This window comes from Castanea sativa, chromosome 12, assembly GCF_040712315.1.
Source record: "Castanea sativa cultivar Marrone di Chiusa Pesio chromosome 12, ASM4071231v1".
NCBI classification, from domain to species: domain Eukaryota; kingdom Viridiplantae; phylum Streptophyta; class Magnoliopsida; order Fagales; family Fagaceae; genus Castanea; species Castanea sativa.
Genome location: NC_134024.1, coordinates 15,966,509 through 15,982,402, shown reverse-complemented (window position 1 = coordinate 15,982,402; position 15,894 = coordinate 15,966,509). Strand labels below are relative to the sequence as shown.

The following is a 15,894-nucleotide window of genomic DNA, read 5'->3' as shown; positions in this document are numbered from 1 at the left end:
GCTGGATCATTGAGAGGATCAATTCACAGCTACTCGAGAATAGGCGAAAATCCTGTTTACATTGGGCTGGGTTTATAAGCTGTGTGGTCCATATGTTACTTTCACACAAGTTGCATGCAGTGGGCATATAAGATACTTTCTTCCAAAATAGGGGATTATGCATTTCTAGTTAAGCGATGTATCAAGTGCAGAATTTTATTGACAATACTTATTGTAATTTCTAAAAATAAAAAACCGATACTTGTTATAGTTATTTTTGCACAATTTATTTTCATTTCTAAAAAGAAAAATTAAATTCGATAAAATCCTAATTTGAAATAGATTATCTCACAAAAAGATTAAAGTGAAATAGTCAAATTATAGGCTTATCAAAAAAGAAATAGTCATGTTAGCAAAACTTAGGCCGTTGGTTGCTTGTGACAACCTGAGAGGTGCAAGCTCTTTTATAACGTTACTACTAGGTCTAGCTGTTTCTGTTACACAAGGTATGGTCTGAATTCCAACAAAGAGGCTACCCACACATATTTCGCTTAAAGGTGCAGTTTTCATTTTCCAACCGCTTACCTGGTTTATTGGGTTACGCATTTGCATTCACATGTAGCCTGAACGAGACTAGCACCTAAAGCTTTTAATGTAACCATGTGACTTTGCTGGCAATCCTAAGGAAAAGCAGCAAGTCCTTTATTTGTTTCTACGATAATATTTTCTAGAAAATATTATCATTTTTCAAAAAATATTTTCTAAAAAACTATCTTATTTTCTTATGTTTCATAGTAACCTTAAATGAATTAACAGACAATCTTCTAACTTCTATTATTTAGCTTATTGTGAGATAATTTAAGAGAACAATTTCTAAAAATATATCATATTTTTTAAGTTAATCAAAGATAGTTTTCTTTTAATTCATTTTTCTGATGCTACCAAACGTTGAAAAACACAACTATTTTTATACAAGTTTTTCATCAAAACAAAATTTGTATTCATAACCATTGATGTGGCATTAAAGGCTTTTAGAAGCTTAATACCCAGAATAGCCCAGTTCATTTTTTCTCTTTTCAAGAGTGAACATGTCTTGTCTAGTTGACCAGCCAAAAATTTGAGGACAACTAAAACACGGTAAAACAGAGGCAACGCCACTAAAACCATATATGGATATTACAAAGAAAAAAGGCGAGGATCAATTTTCCAGTATCTATTTATATTTTCATTATGGAAAATATAGGTAGGTTGAAAAAATGGAATTTTCTAAAGAGAGTAGATTTATGAATCTGGAGCAGCTGAGTTGCTTGCTCCCTCTACAAAATTAGCAACCCCAGCAGTCAATGGGACTATATATAATTCTGTATGCAGGCCAATGAGATCGTGTACCATCTTGTATCTACCAGGATACATATACTTGAGCTTTTTGATAAGACATGCCCCTCCCCCCGTCATATTTACATAGGCTCAATAGTAAAATGTGTTGTCCTTGTGATTCGGAGCATCCTTACAAAGAATTGAACGGACCTCCATGATAGATCTAGGTGGTTCCAGGTCCTTCTCTTGAATTGCATTTCCAAGCAATTGCTGCATCTGTGAAGCAAAGGTATCATCGAGAATCTGCAAAGTAAGGACAGGTCAGACATCAGAAGGGAAAAGTACAGAAAGAAGGTATAATAAAACCACTTCCGACTATAATGACACCAGAAAACTAAGTTACCTACCTGCCAATGGCCATACCACACTCAGTCATAGACTCATGAAGCTCAGGTCGCATATTCATAACCCCCACCCTCCCCAATAATAAAGTGGAAAACAAAAACTGTGTAATGCTTCTGGAATTGGGGAGCCCATGGTTCTCAATGTTGACTATGGAGAACCTTGTAGTACATTAGGGAATAACAATATTTGTAACAACCAAGGTAACAGAAATATGCAGTATTTAACAAAAAATGGTCCCTGCAGGAACCAGCTAGTATGAGTGTGCCAACAACTTTGATGAATTGATTCACACCCCATTTTCTAAGCTTGATAAGGTGGTTCTAATGATGTATCTGATTAAGTTTTCTGAGTGTCCTAGATGTAATCTGAAGGAGTCCCCCAATTGACTATAGTTTCTATAAGCAGGCTACTTCAGCAAATGACAGCACACAAAATAATATAATCTAATCAACTTTTCTCTTTTGATAGGTTAAAAAAAAGTTTATCAGCTTTTTAAATTTAGATGTAATTGGAAGGAACCAACTATATCATTGATCATAGACTATACTGCCCAAATCCATGCGAACTGCACCACTGCTGTTCTAACTGAAATTTTGAATAAAGCTGTAGTGCTACTACTGATCAATGACAAAAAAAAGTGTTAACGCTATTACTTACAGTTACTGCAATTCGTGAACCTTTATACCATGACCTGTTCTCTTTCCTGTTCTCCAAGAAACTTAAGACATCCTGTAACAAGAAATATAACATTAGCCTCGGGCCTGACTTTGGAAAGTAGCATGACAATATGATCCAGATGCAATTAACTTACCTGTCCCATCCGATCCCAGTAACCTCGACAGATTGCAATGAAAACATGAGTCTCAAAGATGGTATGGAGATGATTCATTGTATTTGTCAGCTGCTCTTTCAGTGGCTGCATTCTACCCCGTACATCAGATTCCACCACAGTTTCCTTTGAATCTTGAAGAATCTTTTTCAGTTTTGTGGCATTCTGTAACTTTGTCTGGAACAACAAAATAAAAGTAAATCAAGCACACATGACAGAAATCCTTGCCTAATTTAATTTTATACAAGAAATATTACTCAGAAAAAAGGGAACCAAAACTTGGCTGCTGCAGATATATACAGAACAGCAGTAATTTAAGCCTGTACACATCTATTGGGACTATAAATGTAGGTATGCCTATTGGAGTTTATAGGGACACTTTTATTTCAAACAAGAATTACTCATATGTCATCCAGCAAGCTTTATTACAGTAGATAAGCTGCAGAAGGGCCCACAACCTCCACTTTTGAGGATAGCATAAACAAAGACACTTGTACAAGACCAACTTCAGGAACAAAAAATTTGTTGTTGTACATTGCCAAAGATCTTTCATTTTATTGTTAAATTTTTTTAAAAAAATAAATAAAAAAGAAGAAATATCTATCTTTTTGTTTATGTCATCTCATTAACTAAAATATATCTTAGCTTAGGTCCCAAACTACTTCCAAATCATGCAAAATCCAAACAAATCATGTGCCAGTTTCAGGATGATACTCACATTCTCTACAAGTTTCTCCACCACTGCTTGCAGATAATTTCTGAACTTGGCTCTCAGCATCACTGTTACCTCACTGAGACGCTCTCCAGGGACTGCGTTGTTTCCTCCGTCAGGGATGCAAGAACCCCATGACTTGAACTGAACTTCTACCTTGGGGCGCAGGACATCAATCATCCTCTTCAAGGAATTCAGTAGAATTCCCAGCTGAAAGGCAACACTAGATTTTCAAACCAGAATAATATACCTAGTTAAAGGAACCTTACAAATTTGGGAAGTTCCAACTGACCTCATCAGGAACTACATAGGGGCAAACAGAACGTTTGGCAAGTTTCTGGACATACTTTAGGCCAAATTTCTTGGGTGCCATATTTTCCTTCACTGGTGCCAAGACATCTGCATATTGCTTATCTAAAGCTTCCACTACCGCCTTCTCAACATCAGCAATAGCCTAGTGGAAAACATAATCCAAAAAGGTAAAACAATTTTAGTATTTTCATATATTTTTATTGCTGTTATTTCAATTAACATATGAACAAATTTGGAATCTTGTCTTGCAAGTTCTAGTGCTTCATAAAGTGAATAAGATAATTGGTGACTACCCAAAATGAGTCCACAATGAGATGAGATAAGTTCTTGAGCAAATCCCGTGTTTATCTTGAATAAAGCCAAACAAGGTGATAATGGTTTGGAAATTACAAGAAAGATAGGCTCGGTTTTGATTTGCAATGAAAGACAAAGACGTGAAGGAATGCAAATAGCACCGTCGTAAGATAAAAAGAAAGTTCATATATATGTTTTCATTTATTTTTTCTTAGTTCTTTCCTCTTATTTACGTATTTATTGTTGTATAAGACTGCTCAGTATTTCACTTGAACTGCAGAAATAAAAAGCTTTATTTTTAAGCCCTTAACCTCTTTTTGACACCCAGCCTCACTAGTCACTTCAAAGTTCAAATTAAGCCTAGGAATTTTATGAATCAATAATCAACCAAAAGGCTGGTCACTAGAGTTAGACAATGGTCAGAGACACATAAAAAAATATGCTTGTAACTCAAATAGATCTTTAAAAAAAACAACACCCACAGGGTTAAATAAAGAAAAAGATGTAGACGTCTGAGACCAAATAGAAAAATAAAGATTGAAAGATGAAGAACCCGTCTGGACATACATTCTCCAAGCCGAAAATATATTCTGGCCATCGGCAAATGATGATCTCATAGTCGCTCAAAGTTTCTTTCAGTCGGTCATACATGTCATCAACAAAAGGAGTAGTAGAATGTTGTGTCCTAACTCCTGACCATTTTACCTGCAAGTACATAACTTTCAGATGATTAAGTACAACTTGTAGAATGTGCAATAAAATTGAAGATTCAAGAATTTCAAAGAATCAACTGTCAACATAGTCCTCCAATATGCTGGTCCCCGTCCCCCCAAAACAAACAGAAAAAAAAAAAAAAAAAAGAAAAGCCCCAAAAAATTAAAAACTTGGATGAGTCAAAGTTACTCGATTGCTTTCCATCAAAGCAGTTATGGAGAAGAACCAAAAGGATTTGGCAAGCATAAGGAGTGAATACATATGGTAATACCATGGTTTAACGCATTTACCTTGTCTAATTTGCAGGACTCGAGCAAAGAGAGACGCTTATCTTGTATCCATACCATAATATACAAGTGGAATAATTCTTTTGCATCAACTCCACCTTTAACAGGACTGAGAAAGAACATAACATTGGTTAAAACCACACAAAATAATAACTACTATGATAGTCAAACTCTTGTTCTGCTCTTCTGTGCCATTAAAATAATACAGAAGAAATAATATTACCTGATTTTCCAGCTGGCAAGATCTCTCTGAAAATCTGCTGTAGCGATAACAAGTTCTGCTACAGGAGGTGAAGGGCCCGTGGGGGGGCAAGCAATGAGGAAAGCACGCAATCTGTTGCAAAGCTCGTTGCTGTAGATGCATGCAGACAGATTTGGGAGGTCTAAAAAACTGTACAAAGAAATTCAAAATATTAGAATCCCACTTGCTTGACATGAGAGTGCGAGACAAACCACCAAGTAAGAACCATGTAGATAAGCACCATGAAAATTTTGAACATGTATGCAATAGTGTCAATCTAAGGATGACCCCCCCAGCCAAGAGTGTGTTTGCAAATCATATTTATCAAGCGAGTGCAACACACTTTAAAAAAGTAATTAGAATGAAGGAACTTAAGGAGTTGATAATTTTTTTTTATGGGTAAGGAACTTAAGGAGTTGATAATATATCAAAAGCAATAACAATAATGATAATGATGGTGATTATATATTACTACTGCTTCTACCACTATAATAATGATAATGATAATAATAATTATTATTTAAGATCAGAAGGAAAAAAAATAAATCAAGGCTTTTATTTACATTTTTTAAGGTTGACTTAAGTATATATCAATCTTGAATGGAACATTTCAGATTGCTGAGAATCAAATTGTTCCATTTAAATTTCTTCAACAGTACAGTGAAGCCAAACTTTGAAGGCATGTGCTGTCAAATGTGAGATCGTAAATTTGGAAGTGAAAGATGGACTAATAAGAGACAAACCAATATATTGCACATTATGATGCAGGTCACGTGACTATCATCATCTCAGATTTTTGCAAAATTCAGGTATCAATGCATTGATTAGTTGAGGAACGTACCTGGGAAGAATGTGTTGATTATGGATCTCAATATCAGTAAAAATTTCATTTCTAATGTTCATGCACAGTGATATCATCTTCTGGTAAGCAGTAGACATAGTAACATTATCCATTAAAATGCCTTCATTATTGCCGGTAATGTATTCATCTGTCTCAGCCAAATGTCTTCTTGATCTCTTCTTTGAAGCAACCTGGGGAGACACTAACTCTGAGTAAACAGATAAATGTACAACTAAAGCAAGCATCATAATGAAAAATGTTGGTTCAGTCTCTCAGACCTGAAAATAATGGCATAAAGCAGTCTGAGCCTCAGGAGACAAGATGTCGTGAAGAAGTGTATATAATTTAACAGCAGGTTCCAGCGCAGGTGCTGCTAGCCCAGTTGCAGGCTTGAAAACCTCCATAATACCCGAGGGCAATGATTCATCAAGTGACTTATAATTCTCAAAAACTAAGGAGAATATCTGTTCAATTTGATCCTTAGTTTCTCCTAAAATTCGATTCTGATGAGGCAACCAGAAATTATGCAAATTTGTGTTAGGAGAGATATATGGATCAGGCTGAGAACTATTAACCAGAAACAATGTCAATATTGCAGAAAAGCAACTTGGAAAAGAACAACATAACAATCAGAACAATCATCACATGCTTTAAACTGGAAAGCAGATTTGTACCTCTTGATGACTCAATATGTTCTTGCTGTGGCCTTTCATAAGAACGGGCATTAACAATTCATACACCAAGTTGAGGCAGTCAGCTGTTGGCGTAGCTACATCCATGACATAAGAAAGGTATCTATTCACATGGCACATTGACACATAATTTGAGTAAATAGCCAACCATAACAAGTGGTGATAATTTTTATTGCATGGCCTACTATTTTCAATATCAAAAAGCAATTGACATTAACATATCAATTACCTCAGTTTGGTGTATACTTCAGAAACCCCATAATATGAGGCAAACTCTGTTAAAAGCCACTTCCATGGGCCATGCAACAATAAGTTTCTTTGTTGAAAATGCTGAACCTTCATAGCAACCTCCAAAACTAGATCATATGCAACTGTTTCTGCGACAGAACCACACTGGGACCAAAGGAATAGCATATAATATCATCAAGCTATTCAGTAAGCCATGACATGATACAAAGAATACATGTTCCTACTCTCTTCGAATGTAAAGATTCGTGTGTTTCTATTCTTTATAAATATTTTGTATAGACACCCTACGTGCATATAGTATCTCCTCCTTTTAATAAAATATTATTATCTATATATTAAAAAATATACACGTTCCCACTTTCAAATACTGAACAATCATTCTTCATACAACTACTCTTCTCTTCTTCTTTTTTATGGATTTGGGTAAGGGAATATCTTTAACAATCAAGGAACTTTTTCTTTGAGTACAGGCTGCCAATCTCTCATTGTAAATAAGGGGGTATGCCTTTAATTATCTAAATGAAGAGACAATAGAAATATCAAGACAAAGACTGCAGCTACTCACCACTTCAATTATAGAATTTGGGTGATACTGATATTACAGCATATTACAATACCCAAAGATACAATATATCTCAATATGCTCAGGTAAGTTAAAATTCTACAGTTATTAACCATCAATTTCAAAATTAATTACTCCCTCTGCCCCATAATGAGTAGGTTTATGTAAATGCAAACATTTTAAATTTGAACATAACTTTCCAAATTTGCCCCTTTAGAAGTAATCAACACACAAATTGTGGCGCACACGTTATGGGAAGTAATATTTTGATTTGTGGAATGGACATTAAAGGAAAATTTTTACAGCAAGTAATCACAAGGTCATATCTTCATTAATACATAGCATGTCTCACATCCTGATCTTTCACTAAATGATCATCTATGTTAGCAACCTTGTACCATGATTCAGTTAAGACAACAGCTTACAGGCAGCTTTTATTAGAAATGGTTAGTACATTTGAAGACTACTGTAAAGGGTCCCTCACCTTGGGATGACTATTATCATCTGAAACAGTTGAATAGTTTATATACAGCTGTATCTTGCCCACAAGCTCATGCTCTGGCTCGCGATAAACAGACCACCAGCGTAGCTTGTCAGCCTGCATTCAACTCTAGTATCAGCCTTCTATCTCAACAATTTTCAGAAAAATGTCCTTAAATCTAATGTCAGGGCAAAATAATATTACCGGGTCATCAGCAATAGTAGCCACTTGAACAAGGACGCGGCCAAAATGCTTCCCCTTGGAATCCTGGACTTCAACTAGCAGATCATCTCCTATACTATCTGGAAAGCTGTAGAGTTGTCAGCATCTTTCTCAAGAAAATCTAGAAATAGAAAGAATAAAAGCAGGAAGAGAACGTACAAGATATGCATATCACCAGCTCCAGGTTGCGTTCGGATGGCATCTTCTTCAGGTGAACTTTTCAGCCTTAACATACAAGAGTACGTTTCTGATAACATTTGCACAGGGGGGAACCCTTTAAGTCACAGTATTCAGAAGAAAATTAAAAGAGAATGAACCAAGAAAGATTTTAAACAGTGCTACAAATAAAGGGTCTGAACATCACATCAATGCAAATATGTCATTTATAGGTTTAATCACAGGGGCAACTCATAGCAATTCTGAAATTGTAACAAACTTGTCATTTGTGACGCTTAGTCTAGCCAGAAATGGAAAATTAGCCTACTAAAGCACACAATGCATTTTGCACGGTACCACATTCTTATACTGTGTTTTCTAAACATAGATATACCTGAACGGTTTTCTATCCTTCTAATTTTAGGTGATTTTTTTTTTTAATGAAATAGTTATTTATGACACCCTTCCCCCCCAAAAAAGTCTAAATCAGCAGCTAATTCATCTTGTATGACAAATCGATAAAGCACATAGTTTGCATACCTTGCACCGCTTCATATGATGTTGAGCTGCTGCGTAGAGTTGTTACACCATTTTTGAGGAGTCCAGACACCTGTTTTATATACTTTGTACTGGCATGCACATATGCCAAGCTCTGACGTGAAAAAGAACGATTTGCAGGTAGACGTGGTGCAACACGAATTTTTCTTAAAGCTTGACATCCAGAAGCAAGTGTTGACTGCAAATTAGAGAGGTGATATTGAATGGTTTCCAACTTAATTACTGGTGGCCTAAAGGATGTGATACTACAGCCAGTAGGTGGGTCAAGGGACATCTTCACTTTACGCACTGCACAATCAACAAGATTTTAGGAACGTTCCCTTATAAGCTTGAATGACAAGAGTGCCAAAGCTGAGGAAATAAACTACCTTGCACCCTCATCTTGCCAATCTTTTTCTTAGGCTTTGGAGCAACCCCCTCACTGGTAAGCTCCGAAGTTTGCTTCTTCATTAGTTCATCTTCTGATTGTAATAGTACTTGCCGTAATCTACAAATATATTATTTTAAGAGTAAGCATAAAGTATCAAAAGGAAAAACCATGAAAATGTTTCTGTATGTTATTTGGAAAGTTTACACAATCTGCATCATCAGAGAATCATTCAATGGAAAATAGTTGAATTTCTATGCTGTTGAATGTAGTAGACAAATGTTAGCTGCAAGGAGAAAGTGTGAGGGAGGAACACAGTTTTTCTTTTTTATACATAATAGGACTCGATAAAAAAAAAAAGCGCAGAAGGGGCACAACCCTAGTAAACAAGGAGTATGCATAGAACGGAAAGCCCAAACAAAATAACAAAAAAAGGCAGAAAAAATAGAAGTAAAAAAAAAAAATTAACGAAAGCTTAGGGTGTCCAGGAACTCTAGACGTTCGTGGTGGTAGAAGTAGGAGAAATTGAAGTCCAACCACATATAGTCTTCAGGAATGAGAACTTCATCTTTGCCAAATTCAACTCTTTCCCCCAAAGCAACAGACATTTCATTCTCTAGAGACACCACATTAAGCCCAAAGGAACGGCTATCCAAATCTCCCCATTGCTTCTTTTTCAAAAACACCCCTTCCAACCCAGAAACATATTAAGACTGAAGAAGGTATAACCAATAGACTCCAAACAGACAGAAAACAAAGACCACAACTCCCAAGCCATTGCACAATGAAGAAAAAGATGAACCACTCTCTCAATGGTTCTTGCACATAAAGCACCAATCCATAAGTATCAACCCTCATCTCCTTAAATTATCAATAGTCAACATTTCTAATACTGCACACAATGGAAAAAATAGAACACATGGAGGCACCCCAACTTTCCAAATGCTCTCTCAATACCTTGTAGTAGTTCTTCACTTGTAAGCCTTTAAAATTTGAAGGAATGCATGGGGCACAGTTGGAATTAAAACGACTTGTGGGAATAAATACATTTTAAGCACTACCACTTTGATCCAGTGATTTTAAATATGTACTTTCTGAAAAAGTACAGAGTACTGACTTGTAAAGTAAAAACAAACTAAATAGGTTTTGCATTACTGAGGAGAAACTAAACCAAGGCAAGGGCATTAAGATTCCCAATTAGTCATGGTAAGAATTATTTAGATATTTTATCAAAAAAATAACTGTTTAGATATCAACGGAACTAACAAACTAAGAATCTTATGCCAATAAATAAACTATGAATAGTGGTTCAAGTAACATTTAAGATGTTGGGAGTTCAATGATTTTTTCTAACTTGCCAATAATGAGATGCGATAAAGTTTGTCCCTATGTTGAATAGAATATTATATATATATATTGGTGCAATAAGATGCAGAAGGGCCAGACAGCTAAGGAAGGCTGGAAAGGATATATACTATAGTCCAATAAGAAGCAATAGAAGTCCAAAATACAGTTTCTTATATGAGGAAATAATTGAGCAAATTTTTTGTTCTTGGCCACAAACATTTAGGGTCTGTTTAGGATCCGCTTATTTTACTAAAACTGAAAACTTTTTGCTGAAAGTACTGTAGAAAAAGGTAAAGTTAACTGAAAAAGTACAGTAGGACCCATGAATAGCACCAAAAAGTGCAGTGGGACCTATGAATAGTACCAAAAATAAGCTGAATAATAAAATAAGTTGGCAAAAATAATCTTTGCCAAATAGACACTTAGGATATGGATTATTACAAATACAAAAACTAAACTCAAAACTAGCTTGAATTGGTGGCATTATAGACGAATAACAAGAAGAGACTGAACCCACCCGAAAGCATCCCGTAATAGAGCACATTCATTGTCCAAGAACATGGGGGCTTCCATGCACTCCATTGCCCATGCATGTAGGCAAAGTCGCGCGCATGCATCATATGCAATCACAGCATGCCATGGCCCTAGAGCACTGAATTTGATTTAAAAATCAAACAAGAACAGTTAAAGATCACATTTAATAATAGGAAAAGGACTCTAGGCTTATCATCAGCTCCATCTATGGTGTTCAAAGAGATACCTTGCATGAAATGTTGGGAGGCGGGCTAGATATGAACCTGAAGATGCACCTGCTTCGGAACCAGCTGTAGTTCTGTCAACAGATAATATAGCAAAATGGTTAATTTCCCAAATTTATGACAAAAACTAAAGTGTTTAGACGTTAAAGCACACAAGTATAATGTGCCGCAAATGAATATGTCCTTTCAAGACCTCAAGTGTAATGTGCATCCCAAAAACACACTTGCATACAACTTTTGCCAAAAAGAACAATTGAAGAACACTAACCTTACAAACTGATCGGCATTCCTAGTTACAGTATCATTCTCTGGCTTAACAGTAAATGTGCTTTCTGATGTATTCCGATCATTTTTGTTTGAGATTTTACTCGAACCTGGTACGTATGGTGTACTATGTACTCTAGATACTGGACTTCTATCAGCAGCTTGCTTAATTTCATGAGTTGAACCATCAATAGGAGGTGCACTGGGAATATCATCATCATCATCATCATCAGAGAACTTATCAGTCCGCAAGTTTCTCAAATGTGAATCCTGTAAAATATAACAATTTAACAAAGACAGTAAATAAGATTCAATTGATAGCATGGATGCATATGCGGAACGTGAAAAGAATTTAAATTAACAAGATAGTTTGCATATATCATACTAGTGCTAATAAAGGAAACTGTTACATTACAAACCTTGAGTCTAATAATGATACAAATTTCAATATAATATAAGAGTTTAAATTGCTTTGTGGCCCGCCTAAGAATAGTTTGAAAGAGTGAAAAGCTAGGCCTCATTAATACAATCAAAGTTATTTCTGCAAGACAAGGAACCAATAGAAACTGATATATAAAAAGGGGGTTTAAGATCATCATCAACCATGTTTCTAAATTAGGATTACATTGGGATGCTATTCTCGAAATCTAAACACATAACATCCAAAAAATTATGTACAATCCATAACACAACAATAACAGATAGTACACCAACACAAGCTCCAAAACATAATATAAGCTCCAAAAGTATTTACAAACCTTTTCAGCGGCACTTTCCACATTCACCTGCGATGGCACACTAGAAGCATATCCCCCCGAAACATAAGCTCTACCCCGAGGCACAGCCCCATTGATGCTTCCCACTTGTGTAGAAGAAAACTCCGAGCTAGCAGCAGAATCTGATGACTCATCCTCCGTATAGCCATTCCGCCCAACAGGGTACCTCCCATTTCCCCTCACCAACCTCTCTGCCAAATTCCCACGTCTTCCTACCACCGTTTCCATTGACGAACTAACATCAGAATACATGTAATCACTACCATAACGCGCCTGCCTCTGCACCGGGTTTCCATACCTATGAGCAGTGGTATTAGGTACCCTCTCGTCTTGTGGAGACGATTCTAACGAGTACCTACGCCCATACACCTCCTCCTCAGATTCAGTACTCATATCTTTCTCAGAATTAGACCCACTATCATCTACATCACCAGGTATCGTTCTTGATACTGGAATGGCATTCATAGGTAAATGTCCACTTCTAAATTTAGATGGAGGGGGCAATCCAAATCCCCGGCCGCCGCCATTTCGAATGCCAGTAATAGGGTCAATCCTGGTTCTCAAATTTGAATTTGATAATGTAACTTCCTTCTGATTAGAAAACAAAACCAGAAATTAATTTCTTCTTACTTTGAAAAAAAAATAAAAATAAAACTAAAAGCAATTTCCATAACCAGATCCTATTATCCTAGTACACTACAAACAAGCAAAATTTACTGAGTAAAAATTAATGAAAATAAGCTATAAAAAAAATTAAGTGAAAATGAGAAAATGGGAATTGAGTTTGTGAAAACTGACCTCTCTAACCCAACGAAGGGCATTCTTATCAAGTCCATCAGTGAACATTATCCCTAGGTATTTATCTTCACCTAAACCCAAAAAACCAAATCTCAGTTACAATTTAAACACAGAAAAAACTATAGTAAAACTAAATAAACAAAGAAATCAGAAGCTATAAACACAGAGATTTTAGTACTCAAAAGAAAACGAACTCACATATGAATCGAGCTTAAGGTTTTCACAGCTGAAATAACTAAACAAAGCGCAATGCTAAACGAAACTTTGAGATTTACACAGAGAGAGAGAGAGAGAGAGAGAAACCTAGTATATAACAGGAAGGGGTTCGAGAGATTTGAGAGAATGAAAAAGGTTTTACTTAGCGAAAAAGCTTCCTCTGCGCAGCTCAGAGAGAGACTGATCAGTGAGATTTGGTTGTGAGGTTTGGTACTTTTTTAGTTTTGGTTACTCTCTTTCACTGAACCCTTTTTTTCTTTTTTATGTTTTTTTTTTTTTTTTTAATGTCTTTGGTTTTTTTCTTTTTTGGTAGATTCTCTCTTTCAAATTAACACTCCAACGATGATGTCGGTTCAGAATGTTGCCCCATGCAAACGTCGTCGTGTCGTCAACGAAATAATCACATGACGCACCGTTTACCCCCAAAAAAAAAATTTCAAAAAAAAAATCCTATATTTTGAGAGTTTACTTTACATCTTCAAAAATGACAAATTAAAATTTTTTTTTAAGAACAACAAATTAAACCTTTAAAATCTGCTATAAAAAATAACCTTTAAAATGTAAATAATTAAATAATATAGTTTTAAATATAATAAATTAAACCCTAAGCTTTAGGTTTTAAATAGTAACAAATTTAATAGTAAGTCTTATTGTGTTTGGAGTTTTAACATGTTCCAAATATTAAATTCGCTATTTTTTAAAATCTCAAAAATAATTTGTTGTGGGTTTAAGATATTAGATCAAGCTTCCATCCAATATTTAGATAAATACAAAACTTACCCATAATTATTTTAAAATCTGTAATGTAATCAAGTCGATTCCTCCCGTGCAGGTAAGTTAAACTCTAATTTGAATATCTAATTTATTAATTTCAAAATGATATGATTGAATTTTTTATTTTTTATTTATTTTTGATGAGAGAATTTTTTATTTTTGTTAGTGCACTATAATTTTTTATGAAACAATGAGAAATTAATGAAACATAAAGATCCTAAATAGTCCGCAAATAAAGCGCACGTAGGTGAGATTAGGCAGTGAGGGCATGAAAAAAAGTAACGGGTAGTTGACGTGGCAAAGTGGTGCTTCGTTTTTTTTTTTTAACTATTACTATTAAAAAACATTAAATAGTTGAACGTTGTAGTGGGGACACTTTTACTCTAAATTCCCGCTAGCACACAAGTCACATGGGAATGGTCGGTCCCACTTTTGGCCCGTACTTTTCTTCTTTCTTAACAGGGTAGAATTATGTGTCACTGTGTCTGTGTTTGCCGTGTGATGCTCGTGGGTTCTAAATAATTCTATAATGTTTGTTTGTAAGCAACAACAACAATAATTTTGAGGAATGAAGTTTCTTTTCTTTGGTAAAAGAAAGGCTATGTTCACAGGGCACATGTGGTTTCCGTTGGTAAGAGCATTCACAGCAGTAAAGCTAAAAATTTAACAATTTAACTCTATCAAAAGTTACTTTATTTATTTTACCTACACACATGTTGCAGCAGTGGATCTATATTAACTTTCAACACAATAAAATAATATAAACATCACAATAAAATAATATATCTACCACAATAAAATAATACATCTCACTACAATAAAAACACTACAATAAAAACACCACAATAAAAAGGTAATGTGAATACAAAATAAATTTTTTTTTTTTTTTAGCTCTCATGAACAGTGCACATCTATATAGATGTGCACTGTAGCAATGAGCTAAAAAAATATAGATTTAGCTTCACTGCTGCATGCTTCTTTTTGGTGTTTTGGTGGAGCTAAAATAGCTATATAGCTATTTAAATCCACTGCTGCAAGTGCTCAACCAAGCTTTATAAAAAATCTACGGCTATGTTAGAATCTGTGGACTAATCACAGACTACAATTTTTATCACCCACTTATTCCACGTTGGCGGCGAAAAATGATAAGGGTATGAACTTTAATTTGAAATTTTTTGAACATGTCAGTATGACAGCTGGAGAATATGCTTTTTTTTTTTTTTTTTCCATTTCATTATTTGCTATTAGTACTATAATTGTTTATTGTTGGTTGTGTTATTACTACCTTCTTGACTATAGGCCAACAAACTTTAGCACTTTTGTTTCTCGAAATGACAAAAACAAAAAAAAACTTTAGCACTTTTTTCCTTTTTTTTGATAAATGCAAACCTTAGCACTTAAGCATATTAAATAATCCTAGTAATTGAGACTTTCCAGCAAATAAAAAATAAAAGCTAATTAATAAAACCTAATAAAGTAACGGATGAAGATTACTATCATCTCAAGCTTTTTAGGTAACTTCATTTATGGAGTTTTCTAAATCTTATCCTTAAAATTAATGGATTGAATTTTATTTCACTATTAATAATCGTTACTATTACTATCTTGGTATCTATTTAAAATTAAATTATTGGAAAGAATTTTAAAAAAGCTATAATGTAATTATCTTTAAAATTTTAAAAATTTCTAGTACAAATATCATTTTAAGGGCAATACATGGTTGAGGAAAAGAATTTTTAGAAG

At 34.8% G+C, this 15,894-nt stretch overlaps 1 protein-coding gene across 5 annotated transcripts; it reads right to left on the bottom strand.

Moving 5' to 3' along the window:
* Nucleotides 1-1,031: 1,031 nt before the first annotated feature.
* LOC142619959 (uncharacterized) lies at nt 1,032-13,602 on the bottom strand. Of its 5 annotated transcripts, none has more exons than XM_075793367.1 (23): nt 13,465-13,602; nt 13,162-13,232; nt 12,346-12,954; nt 11,592-11,857; nt 11,326-11,397; nt 11,083-11,217; nt 9,220-9,338; nt 8,834-9,139; nt 8,297-8,411; nt 8,120-8,225; nt 7,919-8,032; nt 6,853-7,016; nt 6,606-6,726; nt 6,210-6,434; nt 5,932-6,122; nt 5,073-5,240; nt 4,853-4,958; nt 4,416-4,553; nt 3,535-3,696; nt 3,249-3,452; nt 2,513-2,707; nt 2,359-2,430; nt 1,032-1,599 (listed from the first exon to the last, which is right to left on the bottom strand). In XM_075793367.1, the coding sequence occupies exons 2-23, from the start codon at nt 13,207-13,209 to the stop codon at nt 1,447-1,449; spliced, it is 3,789 nt and encodes a 1,262-aa protein (XP_075649482.1). In that variant the 5' UTR covers nt 13,210-13,232; nt 13,465-13,602; the 3' UTR covers nt 1,032-1,446. The 5 variants fall into 5 exon arrangements, with proteins under 5 accessions (XP_075649482.1, XP_075649484.1, XP_075649481.1 ...); XM_075793369.1 differs by having other exon boundaries at nt 12,346-12,951; XM_075793366.1 differs by having other exon boundaries at nt 13,360-13,596.
* Nucleotides 13,603-15,894: the final 2,292 nt, after the last annotated feature.

Excerpts from the sequence above, each read along its gene's own strand:
- LOC142619959 (XM_075793367.1), bottom strand. The coding sequence starts at position 13,209 with ATGTTCACTGATGGACTTGATAAGAATGCCCTTCGTTGGGTTAGAGAG. Across the intron at positions 8,226-8,296 it reads GCTGGTGATATGCATATCTT|CTTTCCAGATAGTATAGGAG; the intron begins GTACGTTCTCTT and ends ACAACTCTACAG. Across the intron at positions 6,727-6,852 it reads GAAGTATACACCAAACTGAG|ATACCTTTCTTATGTCATGG; the intron begins GTAATTGATATG and ends CCATGTGAATAG.